The 23,642-nt window shown below is 37.1% G+C and overlaps 1 protein-coding gene across 1 annotated transcript; it reads left to right on the forward strand.

Annotated features, from left to right (window-relative positions):
- The first annotated feature begins 585 nt into the window (after window positions 1-585).
- Window positions 586-8,083, forward strand: C2H5orf15 (chromosome 2 C5orf15 homolog). The gene is made up of 3 exons (XM_026696476.2): window positions 586-722; window positions 3,781-4,355; window positions 5,449-8,083. Exons 1-3 carry the CDS (start codon window positions 596-598, stop codon window positions 5,578-5,580), a joined length of 834 nt encoding a protein of 277 aa, XP_026552261.2. The 5' UTR covers window positions 586-595; the 3' UTR covers window positions 5,581-8,083.
- The last annotated feature ends 15,559 nt before the right edge of the window (window positions 8,084-23,642 follow it).

Here is a 23,642-nt window from a genome sequence, read left to right on the forward strand (position 1 = left end):
CTCGCTTAACAACTATTATGGCAGATTTAAAGAAAACTAGTTAAGCCACAGTAAACAAACCCCCCAAAACAAAAAAATACTAAGACCCCTTGACAAGGCAAGCCAATTGCATATAAAACTGAGCAAACCCCATTCCCTACTAGCACTGGTGATACTTAGTTTGGTAATGAAGCATCTGCAAGAATACAAGCTCAGAGAAGCCCACGTTTTATTTTCCAATGCAAATTACATAAGAGTTCGTACAGTATTTTACCATCTAAAACCCGCCAAAAATGCCTGGCCCCTTAGGATTTTTACCAGACTCTGAGAGATGGAAACGTGAAGAGTGACATACACCGGGCTTCCTTTTCCAATAGGTTTGTGTTTTTTTTTTGTCTTTGTTTTTGCTTTTGCACAGGAAACCCGGAAGTGCCGTATTCAGACGAGGCGCCGCTTTACAAACGATATCGCACGTATACCTTTCATAGGAAGTTAAGGTTGGGCGATAGGGGAGGAGACACTCGTTTCGTCAGAGACTTCCCCTCCTTGCCGAACGCAGTTGCCTAGCAGCGCGGGTGGGCGGGACTGGACGAGGCCACCTCCCCCGGCGACAGGCATGGCGGACCCCGAGCAGAGAGTGAAGTGTACCGAGATGGGGGAGACGCTGTCGCTGTCGTCTTTGGCGAGAACGTCGCTCTTTCTTTTGCTCCTGGCCTTGCCGCTTCGGGGCCAGGTTCTAGACGGTGAGGCGGGAAAGGTGGCTAAACGAGCGCCGACGGAGGAAGCGGCGAGTCCGGAGTCGGTTGGGAAGATTAGCTGGAGGAAAGTCACGCAGCCGCCGCCCCATCTGCCTCCCCCGCCGCCTTCTATAAGCCTTGGGTGACCTGTTTCTTTCTGCCCTGTTGAACCTATTGTCCACAGCCCGGCGGAGTGCCCGTTCTGGTTGGGGACGATGGGGCTTGTGCCTCAATACGTCTCTTTTGTTCCTCCTCACCGGGTGAATCTCGGCACTGCCGAGAACGGGAGCTCCTCGGGCATAGGAGGAGGGTTCTGGGGAGGAAAGTGGCGCTTTCTTGCTTTTTGTTGGTTCGGACGGGTCTGTCTGGGTTGCCCGTATACCTGGATCCCGCCGAATTAACAAGTTTTGTATAAATATAACAGAACTGTGTACAACGGCTTTGAAAGAAGGGCAGTTTTTAACATTTCCGTTTTTCTCAAACACACTACGTAGCTATACACTTTGTGTACGTACCTACGTATGTATGTGGAGAATGAGACAAATTCTGCTGCTTCCTCTTGGTTCAACTGCTGTATGTCCCTAGTTGTGCAATCGAGGGAATTGCATGACTTTACCGACCTTCTAACCGACCTTTTGAGATTGTGTGTGTGTGTGTTTATACATACATACATACACCTAAGTTGTAATACTGTTTAGTTTTGAGGCAAGTTAAATGGTTCGGTTTCTGGAAATGAAAAGACCGTGCAAATTCCATGTATTTTATGTATTATTAATTCTTGCTACTTAAGCATAGAGTAAAGGGGACTTCATAGAAAAATTACACAATTTATGAACAGTTTTTGGGTTGATATTACGTATATCTGGCTATTGGGAGCTTGGTTATAGTGAACCCATTTCAAAAAGAAAGGGTAGCTTGGCAATGCTGTTTGATAACTTCATTCAATTCTTCACTCCCTTTCAAGAAGAATAGGGTAACATACAGAAACATAATATTATTAAATATAATTGTAGATAAGAACAGATTCCAGTACAATTTAAGTGCCCATTAAGAAAGAAAATTTTTTTTAAACTACAAATCTGAAAATAGAACAGCTAATTTATAAAAGCAGCTATATGATTCTTACAAATAATTCAAGGCAGTGAGTGTACCTAATACTGTACTTCCTCTTCCTATTTTTCCCAAAACATCAACTTTGATATGAGTTGGTCTGAGAGTGAATGACTGGCTCAAAGTCATGCAGCTGGTTTTCAAGCCTGAGACAGGACTAGAACTCTCAGTCTCCTGGCTTCTAGCCTGATGCTTTAACCACTAGACAAGTTAATATTAACTTATTAAAAATTATTAAATTAAATTCCAGTTTGCATTCTATCATTGATGTAAAAACCATATTCAAACATCTGTTCAAGACTTTCACACTCTCTGATGTTAGTACATTAAAAATATTTGTATATATTTGAGATGCTACATGGGGCATGGAACAGATGAAACTTGCAGAACAAAGATCAGAACACAAAAATAAGAATCTCTCGGCTCTACATAAAATTGGATGGATAATATAATCCTGTCCATAAAATCAATCCAGTCTAATGGATGCATATTAACAATTGGTAGAGATCCAGGAAAATTAAGAGAGGCATTGTTTCTCTTTTTCATTCCACAATTTGTGTCATGAAGGCATACAGTGATTAAGGCAACCACACCTATTCCTAGTTGAGGAAGTTCCCATTTAAAATGATAAGACTCTGAATTGCTGGTGTGTGTGTATGTGTGTGTGTGTGTGTGTCTGTCTGTCTGTCTGTCTGTCTGTCTGCCTTGCCTTTGTCCTTTTCCTGAATATCAAAGACTCCAAGCTTAGCAGTCTCTTTGCTCTCTGGGAGAGAAAAATTGAATTAATTTTCTGACAAAATTGCTGCGTTTGATTGTGTAATTAGTGCTTAGTTACTTATAACAATAAAATACACAAGGCAGATCAGACCTGTTCATTAATCCTCTTGTAGTGTGCATTTGTATTTTAACAAAATTTAACAAAAACATCCCCCTGAAATTATTTAATTTATATTGATGTAGCCCAACATTGTGTGAGAGAACACTCATTTTTAATATACTGTATCATGCATGTTTTGGTTAGTAACCTATAGGCGCAGTTTTTCTATTGTTTCCATAGGTGCCATTTAAATGCCTTCTTTTCTGATTCTAATACTTATCTCAGTTCGTAACTGGAATCTTCTAGTATGTAGAGAAATAAAATGCTAGGGGTTCACCAAGAGTCACAACCTGAACATTTCATGGTAAATGGGAAGCAAGTTCATTGGCTTTCGAGCTTATTTCTTAATTTCCTTTTCACAAAGCTTTTCTTTTTAGATGACTACGTGGAATGAAGAAAAGATGGTCTTTTGCTTCCTATTTACCATAAAATGTATGCAAATAAATTTGTTCATTTTAATTCAGTACGAATCAACTAGCTTCTCTTTGAACTGAAGAAAATCATGATGCCAGAAACTGATCCCACTGATTTCTGTGGTTCTATTTTAAATGTAGCTCTGGATCTAATTCATTACTGACTGACACATAAATCATAATAGGTGGGGTCATATACCAAGCTAAGCAAAAAACAAACCACCAGTGAATTATGTGTGGATCAGGGTATAATCAATTTAACTAGAAGCAATGTTAATAGTAATATAGATATAACCTATATCATATGAGTCATAGTGTTGATATGGAAAAATGTCTTGTGCAGCTGTATCTTGTTTTCACAAGTTTCTATGTTGCTTGATTATATATGTATGATTATTGCTGCTTAAAATAGGCACAACTCTTGCTAAAGGCTTCAATACTGTAACTATTTTAAGCACATTTCCATTGTAGCCTATCAATGTTTTTATTTTGATATGCTAGTACTAGTTTTTACTCTTCCATGTTTTATTTGCTATAAATTTTGGATACATGTTCGTTAGCTGAGATACAGTTAATCCTCAAACCATATCAATTTTTGCATCCTTGTACGTTGTAAAATTATTTGTTAAAGATTTCAAATTATTCTTATCTTTCCCTCTTCAAGATGCTCTACCTAATGCAGAAATAACTCAGAACTTTAAGTCAATTCATAAAGATGAAAAAGAGAATTTATCCTCAATTATGTCTGCAACCAGTGAGAACAGTCTGAGGAATAAAACAAATGAAGATATGATCTCAACTTCTTTGAAAGTTGATGCTTCTGTTGTACATGCACCTACTCTAGCAGAAAATAAAGTAGTCCAACCTCCTGTGTCACCTTTAGAAACTGTTAGCATTAATCAACAAAATATTGATGTTTCAGAAGATGCAGATAGTAAAGAATATGACATGACGGACAGAAATATATTTACTAGTTCCTTACCAACAGCAAAAGAACCTAAAGATTATGTCATCTATGATCTAGCTTCTAACTCTCAGAATAATCAAGATGACCAAGACGTACCAGAATTTGCAGAAGATTCAAGTATGAGGAACTTCGAGAATAAGAAGCCATTTGCTCATAACATGAAGGACATAAGAGTCTCGGGATTGGAAGATGACAGCCATTTCTTTTTCCACCTTGTTTTTTTTGCCTTTTTGGTTGCTGTAGTTTATATCACATATCATAATAAAAGAAAGGTAGGATGGGCTTTTTAACAATTTTCAGTTTGATGTTAATATTAGAATATTGTTATTTTGGAATAAATTTAGAAGCAGTTAATTAGCTTATTGGTAAATTTTATAAACTGAAAATCTAATACTCAGATATCAATTTTTTTATTTTCTTTTTTTTAAAAAATAAAGTTTATTTGGGTTTTCACACATACAAAATACAAGAAAAAAAACTTTTTTGAAAATAGCATGGTCCTGGGTTAAACTTCTTTATACAGACAAAACTCAATTTCATGCTCCTTTTTGTGTTCTGTTCCATATCTTATACTATTCTACATTTTCTATATAGTTTTTCCCCTCTTTTAATTTTCTCAATTTTACTTTGATTATCTCATCTTAATTCAAATCATTATACTTATACTTTTGTCTGTTTTGTTTCAATTTCATATTATCTTTTCTCATTAAACAAATTTTCTCTTTTCTCATTGAAGCTTTTTTTTATTTTAATCAGAAACATGGATTTTTATAGCTTAAGGACTTGCTATTGGTAATGTATTTTAATTGAGTTTTAGATTCACAGATCCAACCTAGACTAGGGCAAATTAAAAAACACAACATCCATGGAAGTAAAAATCTGTTCTCCCAACTCTTCACTCAGTTTCAATAATAGGACATTGGGTTTTCTATTGCAGTTTATCCATTGTTATACAGTGTAACTGGGGTCTTGTTGAATGGTATAAGGATATGTATCAGGGTTTATCATTCATTTCAGCTGTTTCTTTAATTGCAGTATGTCAGGTTTGTCCTAGTATAAAGCTGGCATCAATTTATAAGAAAAATGTTTGATAATAAATACTTTTTGGCTCAGTCATAAACAGACAAAATCAGCCAAAATATATTTTATGTACCAGTAATTATGCTACAAAACTTATCTGTCAAGGATAAGGTAAGCAGTTTGCATATTAATACAAATAACCTTGTTATTACAAACCTAAAAGATTTAGTGTGAATATGAAGATTTCATGGAACATATAAAATTTGCAAAGAATAATCTGAAAATATTGTTATAAATCTTTTTAAACATTCAGATGTTTAACATTATCTAATTATTTCTTTTCAGATAATTTTGTTGGTTCAGAATAGAAGATGGCGAGATGGCTTGTGTTCCAGAACAGTTGGATATCAACGTTTAGATCAAAATGTGAATGAGGCTATGCCTTCCTTAAAAATTACCAATGAATATATTTTTTAAAAGTAGCATGACCCAAATTTGCAGAATTAGGAATTTTCATTGCCTCTCAAAATATAATATGAATGATTGCCATAAGCAGTGATGTGTGTGCTCTCTTTTACTTTGAAGGTTTTGCCTTATATGAGGGTATGCAAAGTAAATGTTTATTTTGGTGAAAGTTGGACTTCATTATTTTGTACATATAGCTTATTGTTTATTAATTGATTTATTTTTCATTCATTATCTGCCTGGAGCAGTTAATAGTCCTAGCTACAACTTTTCCAGTTGATCAATATTCAGCATATTAAGGAATCTACCAGATTCCCTATTTGGATAATTGACCTTGTTTCTCTCTTAATTCAAACTGCTTAATACTACATAGAGTGTATTCATATAATTCTAGCCAAATGATTTCTTAAAAGATCATGCTAATATTTCTTCTCTGGAACATTTGCATGAAGACATATTTTAAAAGAATATGATTTCTTTTTCGCAAATTTCCTATTCATTGATCTTACACAATTTAGAAATAGGATGTCTGATGATTCTGATCTAGTTTTTCTTAGCAAGAAAAATTCCGTGTAACAGAAGAAGGCACCATTCAAAATGAAGACAATTTTTTTTCTGGCTAGAAAAAAAAAGTACCAAAAGTACCAAAAATGGTTTACTTGTTTGCTTTTACCATGTTAAATAAGGTTTGTGAAGGCATATCTTTGTAGTAGGTAAATCTGAACGTTGAAGTGAGGTAAATCTGAAAAACAAAGATTGCATCCAACAGTGTCATCCTGCCAACAAGTGCAAGATGAACATAGATGGCAGAACAGATTCCTTTTTCCTTTTTATTCCCTCTCTATGCCTCCCCTAAGTTCTGGAGAAAATTTAACATAGTGCAAGGTATGGATATAAAAAGAATGGAAAATTCCACTGTATTAGTTGACTATTATGGATGTTGATTTGAATAATTTAAATTGCTTAGGTATAAATGCAGCATAGTAATTAGTTGCATGTAGTAAACAAACACCAGGATTTGAAGCCGGGATTTGATACTCATCTTTGGAGAATACTGCACTATTTTCTTTAACTTTGAACATTTCTTCTACTTGAAATGAATGACAAATTATGATTGCAAATTTTTGAATGCATATTTTGCTATTTATATTGATTGACATAAATTATAAAATATTTGTTAGCAGTTTTACTTACTGTAAAAATACTGTTTGTGAACTGTAACTACTATAGGGCTGAAAAACATGTAAATACTAATGACCTTATTTTCAAGTGATGCAATGTTATGAAAACTTTTAAACTCTGGACTGAGAAAATTTGCAGTGAGCATGGTATTCTTTCTGTTAGTAAAGTAAGCAACAAAGCTTTTTAATTAGTATTTTTAAATGTGAATAAGTGAAATACATATAGGACTGTTTTCTTTCAGAATTCTTACGAACTTCACTGATTTTTAATATAATCTTTCAGATAAACCCTATAATGCAACTAGCTTGATTTATATACCTTTGCAAAAATACTTTGATTATTACATGCACAGAACATTTAACAGTACTGTTTCAACCAGGTGAAGGCCAGCTGTTCATGTTACATTTTTATTTTTGAAATATGAGGCTTATTTTGTCCCAGAGTTCACTGGAGATTAAAAAAATTATTCCTTCTTCAATGGAATCTGGTGAAATTTTCAAGCGTAGTACCATTTCTGGAGGATAAAACTGGCAAATTGTAGAATAACATTTGGAAGACTTTTATGTGAAAGCCACTTCAATTTAAAGGAATACTTTAAAAAGTTTGATAATTTTTAGGAGAAATAAGTTTGTGTGTATACATAAATAGCTACCATGTAGAGACATGGGTCAATTTCAAGATCATACAAAGTTATATCATTGTTTTTTTTTTACTAGTGAGGAAACTGTAGCTCTGTGTAAATGACATGGATTAATGTATTATTTGGCATTAATTATTCCTTAGATATGGATCTGATGGCAACAAAATCCTTGCTTATATTTTTAGATAAGTCTTTATCTTGTCCCTAGTTTTTACATACCAATAGTGATCTTTATTTGGGTTATCATATAGATACTGTCTTTAAAAATACAGTCATGAGAGATTTTTCTCTTACAAGAAATAGAATTATGAGCAGTTTCCCATTTTCTGTCAGCTTTCTACATCTGCTTTAGATCAAGATCTATAAACTTTCGTATAATTACTCCAAGATTTGCATATTCTCTAATTAAAGATGCCTATCTTTGTATGTCACCAGAATCACACTGATTAGCAGATATCTATTAATAATGAATGGATATACATCTTTCTATCTCACGACTTTCTAAAGTTCTTGTCTGAGCAAATAGTGTATAAAAATTACGGAATAGTTAAAACTAGGCTTCTAGACTGAAATACCGTTAGGGGTGCTCAAAAGTTGTGACATGCCTTGGGGATTCTAAAGATATATTTGTTACTTTAATATAATTTAGATATGCTTGGTAAGTAACTACATTAATATCATAACTTTTTAGCATTTTGTTTGTTTTATTTCACAAGTTCAGCTGTCTTTCTCTTTTTGTTAAATGTTGTTTTGTCTTGAGTGTTAATACTTCCTGCTTTGTTTCCTGTGAGTGTGATAACTGATCTGTGATGGCTTCTAAAAAAAAAGAACAAGACTGGGAATATTCACTTATATGAGGAACCTAATTGGGACTGGCAGAAACTTGTTGCTGTCTGAACTCACAACACTGTGAGACATTGTCAGATATGGCCTACTGTTAAAAGAACAAGGTAGTGATGATGCTAAAAATTACCCAGCAGCCAGCCTTGCAAGAGACATATCCTTGAAAGTGCTTGAAAGTGGGAACCAGCAAACAGTTCTTTTGTGACCTCTGTTGTAAATTCATGTGTGGCAATCTTGAACAAGATCCAAGAGAGCTGGGATCAAGCCAAAAACATATCTTGGTAGAGGAAAGCTAGATGTCAAAGAGACTTTCACTGTGAAACTTGGCAAACTGTTTAACATCCACATCTGCAAGTGTCAAATTGTTCTGTGTGCTGAATTCGGATGCCCTGCTGGCTGCAGAAAAGAAACTCACATTAACTGTACTTGCCCTAAGGATACAAAGATACTATTGAAGGAACTTGCTTTTGTTAAAGGTCAAAGGGACAAGATTGGCTCTTTTGGATCACGTCAGATTGGTTTGCCAGATGTGCCAAGCAGAAATACCTTTGTCTAAAGGCAAAAGTGGAAAGACAGTGAGAGAGAAAGGCTCACTAAATATAAGCAGAGAAGTATTCCAGACATTTTGATACTGACAAATGAAGTAATTATCTGTTATGCTGAAAATTGAAGAATAGACGACATGATGAAGATGTGATGGAAGTTATGAAGAGGTCTTAGACAAACACATGTGCCCTCTACTTCAAAGAAAAGACAGAATACAATATATTAGAAACAAATGTCACTATGCAAAGCATAAGATATAGTATTGGTGCTGCCATTACCACAAGCTTTCATAGATGCTGGCTTTATAACTGAAGAAGACAAGAGACTTGTATTGACCACAACAAAGTTGAGGGAGTCTAGGAATATGAAGTCCCTAGATCAAGAATTTGATGAGCTCTGTAAGAAGGGCAAAATAGAATGTATCTTCTTTGATGGTCATATAGATGCAACTAAAGTGGAAGACATCTTTATCATTTCACTCCAGATAAAGGCTGAAAAACAGGAAAACCTGCTCAAGTGATTCTAATCAAGTGATCGCAGTTAATCTGGTGTATGTCATGAAGAAGAAAGGCATTGATAAAAGCTTGAAGGCCATTGGAGGAAGTTCTACAAATGTTAATACTGGTTGTGAAGGTGATGCCATGCACTGGGTAGAGGTTGGGATTGACTGTAAGTTGAACTGGTTGGTGTGAGCATTCCACATGAATGAGTTACCCCTATGACACATAATCACAAATTGGTTGGGAAGATCTTGTCTAACAACAAATGGGCAGGTAAAATTGGAAATATGCTAGACACTGCAACAGAACTTGACATCGATCTTTCATTCACTAGAATTTCAGTTGGTGAGCCTCTCATTTCACTGAACGACAGTTTCTAAAGGAACACTCGATCAAGTGTATGGATATAGGACCACACAGGTAATAAGGACATAACTTCCCACAAATCTAGCTCTTCTGAAAATTGGCCCTGTAAGCCATCCACACTAGTTGACAACTGCAAAGAGACTTTGTCAAATATGGCTTTAAAGGCAAAACTCCCCAAACTTAGGTATGATAGTAGACTACATTGAACCTTTCTGGTTCAACATCAAAGTAAAACATTACTGGATTGAAGGCCTGCACCACGTGTTCCAGCTGCAGCAAGTCAGACTGCAAAAGAAGGCTGTAGTTGATGCTGTTTTGCCAATCATTCAGCACTCAGCATGGTATGCTTTCAATGAAATGATAATCCAGATATTTTTGTGTTCAGATGACATTCAAGAGAGGAGAGCTGATATGCAAAAGATCATTGACTTGAGGGGTGTAGATGATTATGAGCTGGGAGATTTTCTGTACGTGCAAGAAAAATGCCTTTAATCAACACCAAAGCATCCACTCTGCTGAGCTGATTGACTGCTCTGAAGGTGTATATGAGCCACCTTTGATATGCAAATGGACTATAGCAAAAATAAAGTTCTTGAACCAATGCAAGTGCCACAGTTACCCTGTCATGCCCAATCAATAGATGTGTGAAACAGATCACAGAGGCAGCAAGTAGAGCATATAAACATGACAAACGGGAAAGAAGTAAGTTGGCGACTGATGTCAAAGAATGAATCAGAATGACTTGAAACTCACTTAAAACATTTTTGTAACTCAGATAATTGCTTTCTGATGTTAGTTTATAGGTACACTGATTATTTTGTACTTAGCTAGATAAGATTCATGCAGAAACTTTTAATTTTTAAAGTGCACGGTGTGATTTTGAGAAGATAAAATTCACAATATTTGGGTTACAAAAGACTTTTGTGGAGTATATGATCAGATACGGATCTACCATACCAAACTAAATGGTTGTGCAAATGCACAAATAAGAGCAGATTTGAATTTTTGGTGTAAAAACACATATTTTTAGAATCCCTCACTGAAAAAAAATGCAAAAATTTTCATCCCATTAATTGACACTTATGACAATTGGCATTGTTATGTGTGTGTGTGTGTGTGTGCATAATTTATAATATACAAAAACAAATAGGAAAAATAGGGAAGGGAAAAAGAAAAGGCTTTGGTGCAGGAGAATAAGATAACATCAAATCTCAAATTTTTACTTATAACTGTATAAACTAGCCATTTCTATACGAAATATAATTGGTAAAGCCCAAAATCGGTTCATTTTTCCACCTCAAATACAAAGTCCAGAAGCCGTTTCCAAGTAGAACTAAATGAATTTTTAAAATGGCTCTTCTGTAATGTGAAGAAGTTAATTGGTAATGAGGTAAACATAATTGTGACCGTTAGTGATGATAAACAATATTTTCACTTGTAAGTTTCAAAAGGAGAAATGTTGACTAGGAAAATCAATTGATATCCATATCTTCACTTTCAAAAGCCAAACCTTTGACAAGTATTTTAGAGGGTGCTTTTCAAAAGTATGGACATGCACATTAGATATGTTGCTTGAAGCTTCAGGGGAGTTGCAGCTCTGAAAAGCACAGTGTTGGTAGAACCTTTACATTGGTGGGAATCCTGGTAGAAATGGTTTTTTTGCCTGCTCATGAAGGCCAGAAAAGGCCTTAAGAGTAGTCATGCCAAGCTTTGAGAAAATACTATTAAGATAATGTTATTGAAAATGTAACTTGATTTACATTTACATAAATTTGGGGCAATTTGGGATGACTACATGGTGCACCATCAAAGCTTTGCTACCCTGCCTTCTGAGAAGATGCCCTTTGATAGTAATTACTCATGGTATCTTAAGTATCCCCCCATACCTACCTAGTGTATACTGTTTAGGGCTTGTGCACTCTTCGCTGGGAGCCCTGTGATCAATGCAATCTTCACATATTCAATAAAGAGACTTATTGCAGATCTGCATTTGGTTTGGTTCCTTATAAAAGAAGTTCACATTTTCCCAATGTTTTGTAAACCCAAGGTTTATGGTATAACATGAAGTGTTAGTTTAGTCAGCAAACTATGGCTGCACTAACAATGCTATTTTGTTGTGGGTAGAGATGTAAAATTTCTGGAAATTTCTGTTTTTTTCTGGTAAAATAGAAAAAAAAATTGTGTGGAATAGTTTTACAGGCTGCGTGAAATACAGTGTATACAAAAGTATTATGCTTGCAATAAACATTCCCTCTTTCCCCTCAAAAGCAATAAAAAAACGAAATGAACATAAATAATCAGATTTGCCCCTTAGCACCAATAGCAAATAAAGTTAAGGTCCACCTCAATATTTAAGCTACATAGAAAGTTTGCATTTTGAGTGGTTTTTAAAACGAAAAACAAGACACAGCATATATATGCAGTTTATTTTATCTCATTTTCTGATCTGTCATTTTCCGTTTGTCATTTTTCTCATGGACTTACAAAAACTTTAGATTTGCATGGATTGAAACAAGCTTTACCATTTCACAGGTCAGTTTGTTTCTTGATTTAGTTTGATTATTTCCAATGCAGCAGAAGATGCAGGAATCTGCAATTAGTGAGATGCAAGAGGTGTCAGAGGTTGTGTGCTGCAGAGTCCTTGCCACCCTGTTGCAGAAGGGATATGTTTTGCAGAATCCCAGAATGCATTCCTGGCCCAAATCCCTTAAGAAGTCTTATATTCTGCAACATTTGAAAGTACTTTTCTAACATTAGTTCCTAAATGCAGCATGTTTTGTAATCCAGTCAAGTGCAGCAGCTGTATTCTCGTCTTTCATAGAACTGCCTTTGAATCTTGGATCCATTAGATTTGCAGCAGCATGTATTGGATGGCAATTTTTTTCCAGTTTCTTTCACTTTACTTTTTTCATTAGTTGTAAGTGAAGATGCACATAGGTTTTTTAAAAGCATGTTTTATCATAGCCATGTGGTTAGGAATTTTTGACAAAAATGCATTGTCTGATTCAGATGCGTGGATTGCTGAAAAAATTGATGTTAAAATCTGTAGGGAGTTCTGCAGCTGATCCCAAGACATGTCATCAAGGACATCCTTATAATTTGGGAATGTTAAGATCCTCAATTATTTCTGTTGCTTGAAGAGCTACTTTGTTGTTTTTTTTAAGCAAACTTTCAAAGATCACCACTCCACTTCAACATGTTTTACTACGTAGCTTCAGTATCACTATTTTATATGTGCATCTTTTTCTTCTTGCTTCTTAAAGATTTGGTGACAACATGAGTAGCTTTTACATATTTGATAACTTCTTTAGCTCTACAAATCCTTTGAAGGGTGTCCAGTTTCATGAAGTCACTAAGAAGTAATTTTAGTCCATGAGATGCACATCCTATTGCAGTAATATGTGGATACTTGTCCATTGTGATTTCCCACGCAGCTTTTGTATTACTTGCATTGTCAGTGAGCAAAGCAAATACAATTTTCTCTAAAACTGTACATATTTCACTGCTGATATACTCAGCAGTATGTCTGTTCTCCAGGGGTGGGATTCAAATTTTTTAACAACTGGTTCTGTGGGCATGGCTAGGTGGGGATGGCCATGTGGCTGGGTGGACATGGCTTCATTTTTTTTTGCAGCAACCCCCCCTGGTTTTTTTTTTTTTTTTGCCTCCTGGGCCTTAGAGAAGCCTTCCGGGGGGGCATATTTGCTCCCAGGAAGCTTCTCTGAGGCCCCAAAAGGCAAAAAATGGAGCATGGGGTGGGGTTCACAGCAGCCCCCTGAATTCTGTTTTTTGGCCTCTGGGCCTCAGGGAAGCTTCCTGGGAGGGCGTTTTTGCTTCCAGGAAGGTTCCCCGGGGCCCAGAAAGGTAAAAAATGGAGCACAGGGAGGGCATGCAGCATCTCTGCACTCCATTTTTGGGCCTCAGGGAAGCCTCCTGGGTGAAGCAGTAAGACATCGAGGGGGATCCTGGCACAGATGATCATTGGAACAGCAAATTGTCAGGAGGAAAAAAAATACCCTAAGGAGTGACAGTGGTGGAGAACGCAGTCAGCGAAGTTGGACATGCACGCGATGTTGCACATACACAATAAGAACTGACTGGGCAGGGAGGGGAGGGGCGGGGTCAGCCAGGGGCATGATTTTCTGGTTCTCCAAACTGTGCAGAATCATAACTGGTTCTGTAGAACTGGTCCAAACCGGTAGAGTCCCACCCCTGCTGTTCTCTCCAGTTTCAATGCTTTTATAAAAGACTGGTTGAGGCGTTATCACAAAGTTGATGATTCCTTCCCTCCCGAATATTTGTCCATCCATTTGTAAGCACTGCAAGACATAGTGCTTCGCTGATTTTTCCTTGTACAGCTTCCATCACATGCTCATATTCTGACTCCAAAAGAGGCTTGTTGAAGGAATGTCTGCTTGGCAAAAGGTTTGATGGTCGTAATAATTTAAAAGCTTCCTGCCAATATGCATTTTCAATTATTGACAATACTGATCTAATAGCATATATTGCTCTTGCAAGAGTGTGATCAATTTCTCCTGATTTTCAAATGTCATTTAATTTATAAATGAAGGTGTAGTGTATTTTTGTGAGGCAGTGATTTGCAACACTTCCTTACTTGAAGATGCTACAGGGGAAGAAACACTTTGTAATAATCCAGAATCCGCAGAAAGAGTGTTTCTGGAATTAGAACTCTGGAAGGAAAAAATACTTTTAAATGTCTTTAGTGGACCTCTGGAGTGCAAGCATGTGTTTTGTCATCCTTGTAGCATTTAGAAAATAATATTTCTTCTCACAATATTTGCAAATTGCAGCTTTGCTCTCAGCAAAAATTGCACTGTGGAAATGTTTCCAAACTCTAGATCAGGGGTGTCAAACTACATTTCTTCTAGGACCGGATCAGCATTGTAGTTCTCTGTCGGCTGGCTGGAGGTGGGGAGATGGGACAGATGCCTCCTGCATCACCATGCTGGCAAAAACGGGGTACTCCATTTTCAGCCTGGACAGTCTCTTGCAGCATTGTGCTGGCCAAAACAGAGTGTGTGGGGACCATGACCCCGTGCCCTGTTTTCAGCCTAGACAGCCTCCTGCAGCACTTTGCTGGCCAAAATAGTGTACAGGAGGCTCACATGGCCCCCTCACCCCATTTTGGCTGGCAAAGTGCTGCAAGAGGCCATCCAGGCCAAAAACTGGGCAAGGTGGGGCCATACACAGACCTCCTGTGCCCCGTTTTGGCTGCTAGAGGCACAGTGGGCCTGTCCCTTCCTATTTCCAGGCCGGCCCCACAAGCCAGATGGCCTTGAGTTTTACACCCCTGCTCTTAGATGTTGGTCTCACATTTTACTTAGAGGAAGAAAAGAAAAAACAATTTACTAACCAGACTATAGGTAAACATGCTGTGATTGTGAACATTAATAGGAATCATTTAAGGGTTACAAAAGAGAAATTAATTTGTCAGACAAATTTACCCTCTTACCTGTCAGTTGAGGCCTGAACTGCATTGAGAAATATAGTGTTATTTGAATTGTATTCAAGCTTTTACTTTTCTTCAGTTGCAATAATTTAAGACTACAAAACGTCTCAGAAATCTTTCATTAAGGTCTTAATGTTATATAGTCTGAATACCATGTAATAGATATATTATTTATCATTGAAAAGAAAACACCATATTCCACACACTTTTTTTTCAAATTTTCCAGAAAAAAACAACTTTGGAAAAAAATTTTTTGACCCCCCCCTCCCCCCCAGGCCCTCTGATCTCTAGTTGTGGGTGAGTCAGTGAATAGTGCAGAATATATTTGCCTTCATAAGTGAACAGTGTTTAATCTTACTTAGCATGCACTTTTTTGTCTTTAGGTAAAACTTCATTTGTGCATGTGTCTGTGTTAAAGAAAACACCCACTTGTTTCCTTACATCAAAAGAGATCTGCTGACTATGCAGCAGGGGGCAGTGTAACTATATATTACAACTTTTAAAACCTGGGGAAAAAATGTCAAACCTGAAAAGAGGAATTAAGTTTCCAAACAGAAACTGAAAGGTGTTCAGACAATAAGTCTGTGTGATAACAACACACATCCTTTTGTTTTACGTTGTTTGTCTAGGTAAGGTGGAACAATTCTGGCAAGCAACATAAGAAGTTTTGAATGTCTCTCCTCATTGGCATTGATCACTTTCCACACTGTACTCTCCTGTTTTGCATGATTTTCATCTGTCATCTCTGATTAACTACAATGCTACAAAATGAAAGATCATCAGCTTTGCTTTAGAATTTACATTAGAGTTGCTGAAGGATTAAGGTTTGGCAGGAAGAGAGGGTAAGAGACAAGTTGATAGTCTAAAACATCTGTAAGGTACCAGACTGTCAATTGTGGTAGAGACAATGATATCAGAGCAATCCATATATCAGTAGACAAAGGAATGGTCTATGACTGACCTTTACCTACTTTTCATAGTTTTAGCTGACAGTGAAAACTTTTGCTATGTCTTTCATAATGAATGTGGGTGTCCTTTTTAAAATTTATTCCATGTCTTAAAATGCAAACATCATTGTTTTATATTTGATTCCTTGTAAGATTTCTTCTAGGCTGGCCGAAGGCATTCTGCTGTCAGTACCTTTCCTATTCTGTCTACAGAAGCTGACTGGACTGCCATCTTTCATTAAACTCAGGGAAGAAAGCTGGAATAAAGAGCCATAGATAGATGAGCATATTGAGGGGAAAAGTTGGGGACCTCAAGAATCTGCCATTACTGTGCCTCAGCTTCTGCCACCAGCAATAAATTCTTTGCTGCCTGATGGTACGGTTGTCTCCTTTTGCTGATCTAAGCATGGAAAGAAGGTCACCCGAATTAGGAGAAATGGAGAACAAACACTGTGAAGGCTGCATAACCTTCTTACAATAACATATTTGAATTCTGAAAGATGATTCAGTACTATTTAGAGAATTAAGCTGATCCTCTTCCCTTTCTATTTTTGTTTGCCAGCTTCATTTTTGTAGAAAGCCAGCTGTTCCTTTAGCTGTCCCTATTTGTATTCACTAGTAAGGTAACATTACTTCAGTCAATCTGTCAAATTCTCTATTATCTCATATGACAGATCTAAAATCAATTGAAGATTGAATATTGTGTGAAATGAGATTAAGGTAAAATGAATCTTGTGCAATAACATAAGATATTCTGAAGCAAAACCTTATTCATCTGATAAACGGCTGAGGATTTTTTCCTTGGGGTAATTATCCAGAAGTTCTGATTGTTATGGTAAGGAGATGGTCTTGTTTTGATCGCAATATGAATAGAAGACTTCCTTGAAGACAAATAGATGGAAGATAAAACATGTTACTGAAAAGTGTGATGACTCTGATTGTCACCACTCTGTGGAATTATCTTAGTCCAAGATGTCCAACTTTGGTATCTTTAAGACTTGTGGACTTCAAGTCCCATAATTCTGGGATTTGAAGTCCACAAATCTTAAAATTGCCAAGGTTGGACACCCCTTAGCCCTTACTGGAAGGCTGCTTCCCTGTGAATTTTAATCCTTTTTGTGATGCTTCAACATGACTACCCCTCCCTTTGCTTCTTTCTACACAATTTTCCCATTCATTGTCTCTTCACCTCTTTTTCATGGAGATATCTTGTCATCTGACTCATCTCCACCTTGTTTTCTTCCTCTTGTAGTTTCTGTTTAAAGGAGGCAGGGGAATGTATGACACTGGGTCCCTATAAACTTTGCATGGAAATAGTTCATATATAGAACAATAACTGGTTATGATATGCAGATGAGTATTAATTTTAAAATGGGGTACTTTATTTACCATCACAAGTTATCAATTCAATTTCTTTTTTTTTATCCTCGCTCTATCTTTACTTTTGATTGTAGCTTCCAGGAGGCAGGCAAATGTATTGTAATTGTAAATATAATTATAAATGAATAGGCACACATACATAAATGTACATCATACAAATTTGTATTTCAAACACAAATTTATGGGTAAGAGAGGGGAATCTCTTGAAAAGGATTTAGATTAAACCTGTTACTGTAAATTAACCGAATAAAGAAGCTATGAGCACCTTTTTGCCTATGTTCATCTTAAATATTATTTTATAATATTTACTTAACTTTCTTTTCAACAAATAGTATACAGTGTATGGGTAATCGCTGGATCCTGTAACAAATACAGGTTTAGGAAGACTGCTAAAATGACTGGCTAAATAATTCTGATCAATTAATTTGAATAACCTTATTGAACCAATTCTATGTTTGAGAAGTGGTTGTTCGTTAAGAAGAGATCTGTAGAATTTATGAAGCAGTATGCAGTTTCTGCACATTTATATTGATCAACATTGAAATCAAAGCAACCAAATTCAGGCCATTCTCTGTGTGAAACCAAAATCACCTGCTGGAGTCTAAAGAGATTATTCACTGTAATCTAGATTGTTGAGGGGGTAAAAAATGCACAGGCTGTCTTACTTGGTATTAATCATTTTGCTTAGTTGGAATTAATCATTAATTTACTTAGTTTACTTCATTGGAATTAATCATTTTACTTTTGGTTCATATAAAATCATACTGAGAAGAGCTGTGAGGGAATACACTCTAAAATGTAGAATCAAAATGGTTGTTTAATTGTTTTAATATTTTCAATGTGGTAAACTGAGAATTATTACTCTTCAGTTGCAGCATAAATTGCTATATAATTCTATAGTTGATGCATGGAAATATACATTTTCTTCCTCCTTTATATAACAGAGGGTAGCCAGGAACTTCTGACCTCTGCTGGGAGCTACCTTGTCAGCCTGTTAAAAGAGGGAACTGTTGGCCTGCTCCTTGCTATTCTTAGGAAGTAAAGTATTTTAAAGATATTTTATCTCTGTCATCAAGTAGATCAAATAGAAAATATTAAAACGGACAATGGAACATAGAAAAGCATTAAAAACCATGTCAGTTTTTTTAAAAAATGAAATATATTGTGCAGTTAAAAAGGACTCTTAACAATATTTTGCAATAACTTATTTTCCTAGAGCACAGGTTAGTCTGTAAACAAGGACAAAATTTATATAATTAGAAAGGTAAGGTACTCCAAGGCAAAAAAAAAAAGAAGCATTACATTATTCTGAGGATGAAGTCATAGTGATGCATCATCTAGTACAGAGATGAGCATTTATGGCCCCTTTATGACTTGTGCACTTCAACTCCCAGAATTCCTGAGCCAGTCATGATGGCTTAGAATTTTGGGAGTTGCAGTCCACAGGTTATAAAAGGGGCATAGTTTCCACCCCTGATCTAGTGATTATTCTAGTTTTGTGTTTTAGCAGTTGATTGCTGATAATGAACCATCCAAGATATTAATCGATGGATTCACACATTAAGGCATGGATTTCTTACCAATGGCTTGTGTGAACCTCTATTATTTGGGTTCATACTAAATCATAAACCATGATTAAGAAATCTAGATCTATCAGATCTGGATACTAAAACCAGGGGTGGGATACAACAGGGTTAACTACCAGTTCGGGATTTATGAGCTTCCTTGCACGTTGTAAGCCGTGCGCCTGTAAATCATCATCAGCATGCTGTGTGCCTTTGAAACAACCCTCTTTTCCTGCATTTTTAACTGCAGCTGTGCCTTGTTCAGCATCTGAAGTTGAAAAATCAGGAAATAAAGATCAGGTAAGAGCCCAGGTGGGCGAAAACATCAGCAGACATAGAACCGGTTCTATGTCTGCTGCTCTTCAGAGCTAGGGTTCTACAGAAGTGGACAGAACTGGTAGAAAACCCACCCTTGACTAAAACTCAGAATGGCAGCTAAGAGTGAGAGTTTTCTGAATTGCAACCTGGATCTGGCAGCTCTAATAAATCAAAATAGCTGAAAGCATGGAATATGCCAAGCCAAAACTGAACAGAGCATGTTATGGCTTAATGTAATAAGTCATAATCCAGCTATTGTGACAAATGGTATGCTATACTGTATGAATTTCTAAAACGATTAGGAAAGAGCGATTGCATTATATGTGTCAGTGACTTCTATGTGAAAGTTAGATGTTATGTCAGCTTCTGTTCTTATAGGCTTTTCAGCAGGTCATTTGCAGTATATGACTGTAGATGTGTTGCCCATATCCCAGTCCGTCCTCTTTGAAGTTTTGCATGATGCTATGTGATGACCGAGGGCTCAGCACAAAGGTAGCACAGGCAACTGGCAGTTCAAACCACCCCTTTGTTGCTCCAAATTTCCCCAAACACTCCCACATTTCTGGCAAGTCCCAGAGCAAAGTGATCACACACACACATACACACACACCCTCCCACATCTCAAGGAGCCTCTGGCTTCAAATAGTCCAGCACAACGCTGTGAGCACCACAGCTGCAAAGCAAGAAATCCAGAAAGAATGCAAGGAATCCAGGAAAGTTCAAACGTAAGCACTCAACACTCCAGGAATTCAGCATTTGTTTGCAACAATTGCTCCTCTCCACAGCATCTCCTTAAGTCTCAGTCCTCAGGTGTGCCTTGTGAAGAGGGGCGGGGCACTCTCCTTCCGAGTAGTTGGGTCAGTCTGTGTTGTTCTTGCCTTCTCTTCACTCTCCGTGCTCAGGAGGGGTTGTCCTTGATCATTGCCTGAGCTCTTTCTCTCCTGCTCACTGCTTGGCCTCTTTTGGTCGTCCTGCCCCCTTCCTCCCTGCCTACAAGCTGTCCCAATCCTGAAAGGCCCTGGCCTGACTGGGCCTGCTTCTCCCCATTTTCCTCCAAAGCCAGTTTCAGGCTCTGATGGGACCATGACAATGCTGCATCCGACTATGAGTATTGCTCCGGCAGGATTTACTGCTGGCACATTACGCTGGCTTAACTTGTGCAATGTCAAAATTTATGACAGTGATTTGTGCAAAAATGGCAAATAAGAAAAAGTTGAATTCCTGTAGGCAAAGTTTGTTAGTTCAGATACTTGTACTTCCATGGAGTCTTTCCATTTCTTTCCTGTATTATTATGTAAATACGTAGCTGTCCATAGAATACGTCTTTTATAACGTGCCCTTGGAATGCACATTCTTTATTCTTCTCCCAGAAGGCAAAAGTTTAAGTATTATATTAATGTTACTGATTTCAAGGCTTGCATGTCTGTTCTCCCTGATGTCAAATGCTTTCTGAATGCATGAGCTTCCTTAAGGCATTATGATGCTATACTGAATCTTTTTCAAGTGTGCAGCAAACAATCTTTCTGCTGTATGGATTTATTCCATGAGAAAGCTAGGTTGCAATACAAGAGCTTTGTAGATCAGGATTGAACTGTGGAATCCTTTGTGCCCTCTGAACACCAAGGTTGGAGATTACTAAGGACTCCAGAGCTAGGTCTTTAGCTGAGTGCTGTTTATTTAGGGTATATTTGGGCTTCTTCTGGATAAGGTGCCACTTTAAGATTCTTTAAACTGCTTGGATTAAAAAACAAGCACTCTCAGAAGCATTATTAATTTACCCCCATCAAACTGTAGAAAAAATATTCATATGCACATGGGTGGACTCACGGTATTTTAATTTAATAATGTATAGATATATCTTCTGATGGATGCCCACTAGATGTCAGTATAGGGCTTTGTGTCAATATAGGCCTGAGGTTTTTTCTTATCTAAAAAGGAAAGAGAACTGAGGCTAAATTGACTTTTAAGTAATGACAATTCATATTTCAATTCTTCTCTCGGGGATTATTAAGTCTGCCTGTCCTGTGGAAGGGGAAAAAAGAGCCTGAATCTGGACTGTTCCACATATGTACCTGTGTCATCAGAGAGGTAACTTTACTCCTGCAATAACTGTACAAAGGTACAAATTTCAATCCTGAGCATTTATGGGGAAAGCTGGGTACGATTCTGATTTGAAACCCAGTTGATCATCCAGTCAGATTAGGCCTCAAGTTTAAAGCCCACATGCAGGTCTCCCAAGAGCCTTTAAAATCTGCTAGTTGTAATTTTTAATCGCATTTAATTAAATTAACAGTGATTAAATCAAACACAGGGGTGGTCTTGGCTTCCCCAATTAATTTAACAATGTCAGCTCAGTGTACCATTTCAATGCCAAAAGTGGGTCTTGACTTGAAAAAAATGTGGGCAATGCTGTCCTAGATAGACGAAGGATTTTCAAATTCCAAGGAGGGCATTTCAATAGTGCCTGCCTTGCTTCAGGACTGTAATAATTATGATAACTGGTGCCAATTTGGATCAGAAAGGTTTGTTCTGCAGATGCTCCTCTGCTGGCCCTTCTGATTTTCATTACATGGAAAATTTCCTATTATTATATACCTGCAAAGTATTCCCCACCCGCTTTTATAGATGAGGAAGAGAAGATTAGTTTGAAGTGGCTTCAAACCTTGCTGGCTGAGACATTTTTGTGCTTGTCTGTTATCTGAAAGGGCAGGTTCTGATTGGCTATTACTATTTTATGAGCATTGACAATTCCTATGAAGCAAAGATCCTCTTATTGTAAGTATCCAAGTAACTTGAAATACACAAGCGTCTTGATCAAACTCTGCTTTATTTATAGATAAGAAATCAGAAGATTTGGATAATCAAAACACTGGCAGACCAATAAGAGAATCTCTTTTTACAATGCTTCTCCTTGAGTTATTTTACAAACCTTGTAGATGATAAAGATACAAATATAACACCGAGCAGTTATGGAATAGGATAATTCCCTTTTGCAAATACCAATCTTTTGGTTGTTGACTCTTATTTTACAGTTTCTTTCATGGCAACGTGAAGATCGAAGACTTAGCACTGATGAGATGAGAGCTACTGAAACACTAAAAATGGAGCCCTAGAGATACTAAACTGGTCGAGCCCCAGTTTAGCCTATGTGTTTTACTTCTAAATAAGCATCAATATGTGACAGAATTGATGCAAAAAGAGGCTAATCTGAAATGGGGGCATAGGATTAACTCTAAAACTTTATCAATCCAAAAGGAAATCAACCCCAAGTCTTCTTTGGTAGGACAGAGACTGAAACTGAAGCTCTAATACTTTGGCCACCTAATGAGAAGAGAGGACTCATTGGAAAAGACCCTGATGTTGGGAAAGTTTGAAGGCAAAAGAGTAGGGTACGACAGAGGATGAGATGGTTAGTGTCATTGACAGAATGAACACGAATTTGGGCAAATTCTGGGAGATAGTGGTGGACAAGGGGGCTTGTCATACTATGGTCCAAGGGATTGTGAAGAATAGGACATGACATAGTGATTGAAAAACAAGAAGTAAAGCTTTAACAATTGTTTTGTAGATAATATACAGTACATGAAGATTTTAGGGGACTGGTTTGATTTTCCTAAAGTCCATCTTCCTTATGTTAGAAAAGTAACCAAGGTGACAATGCCAGTAATTCTTCAGGGCAGCTGCTTGTTTCCAAAAGAACACATTAAGTGCCCAGTGTGCTTAAGGAGAAGAAGGCCAGCTACACTTGATTTTTAAAACATAGAAAAAGTATTTGGGGGGCGGGGGGCATTAATGCCATTACTATTCTAGGCATGGTGTGGCCAGTTAGCTTTTAGACAAACAATGTGTGAATATATTAGGGGATGCTGATGCTAAATTCTGTTTGGGAAAGCTTATTTCATTGAGCAGAATATTCAGAATTCATGACCTGAATGATTCCAAAGCTCTCCAGAGGAACAATTTTGTGAATTTCATCGGTAAGAAAAAGCAGCAGCAGCAGCAGCAGCAGCAGCAGCAAAAACAACAACAAAATAGAGCACTCAACAAGGTGAAATGTGGAGTGCAGAGAGATCTTTTCATATTATGCACAGATGAAGTCATAAGGACTATTCAAAAGATATGCAGGCAGATATTGCTGCTGAGGCACCGTTTTCATCAATTAACTCAATAGGATCCAGTGTAGTTACTGTGGCAAAAAGGTAGATTTTCCTAAAGTCCTCCAAAGAACAGGATACAGCTTTTAGCTTATGATAGTTTTGGTTGGCCAGCAAGCTCTAAAGTAATCTTCAATGAGATTCTGAATCAAACACTAAAGTA

Source organism: Pseudonaja textilis, chromosome 2 (assembly GCF_049901715.1).
Source record: "Pseudonaja textilis isolate UNSWEBS1 chromosome 2, rPseTex1.2, whole genome shotgun sequence".
In the NCBI taxonomy this organism is placed as follows: Eukaryota; Metazoa; Chordata; class Lepidosauria; order Squamata; family Elapidae; genus Pseudonaja; species Pseudonaja textilis.

What these genes read in the sequence shown, in the direction of transcription:
- C2H5orf15 (XM_026696476.2), top strand. Translation starts at nt 596, where the DNA reads ATGGCGGACCCCGAGCAGAGAGTGAAGTGTACCGAGATGGGGGAGACG. An exon ending in TCGGGGCCAGGTTCTAGACG is followed by an intron (nt 723 to 3,780) that starts GTGAGGCGGGAA and finishes TCCCTCTTCAAG; the next exon opens with ATGCTCTACCTAATGCAGAA. An exon ending in CATATCATAATAAAAGAAAG is followed by an intron (nt 4,356 to 5,448) that starts GTAGGATGGGCT and finishes ATTTCTTTTCAG; the next exon opens with ATAATTTTGTTGGTTCAGAA.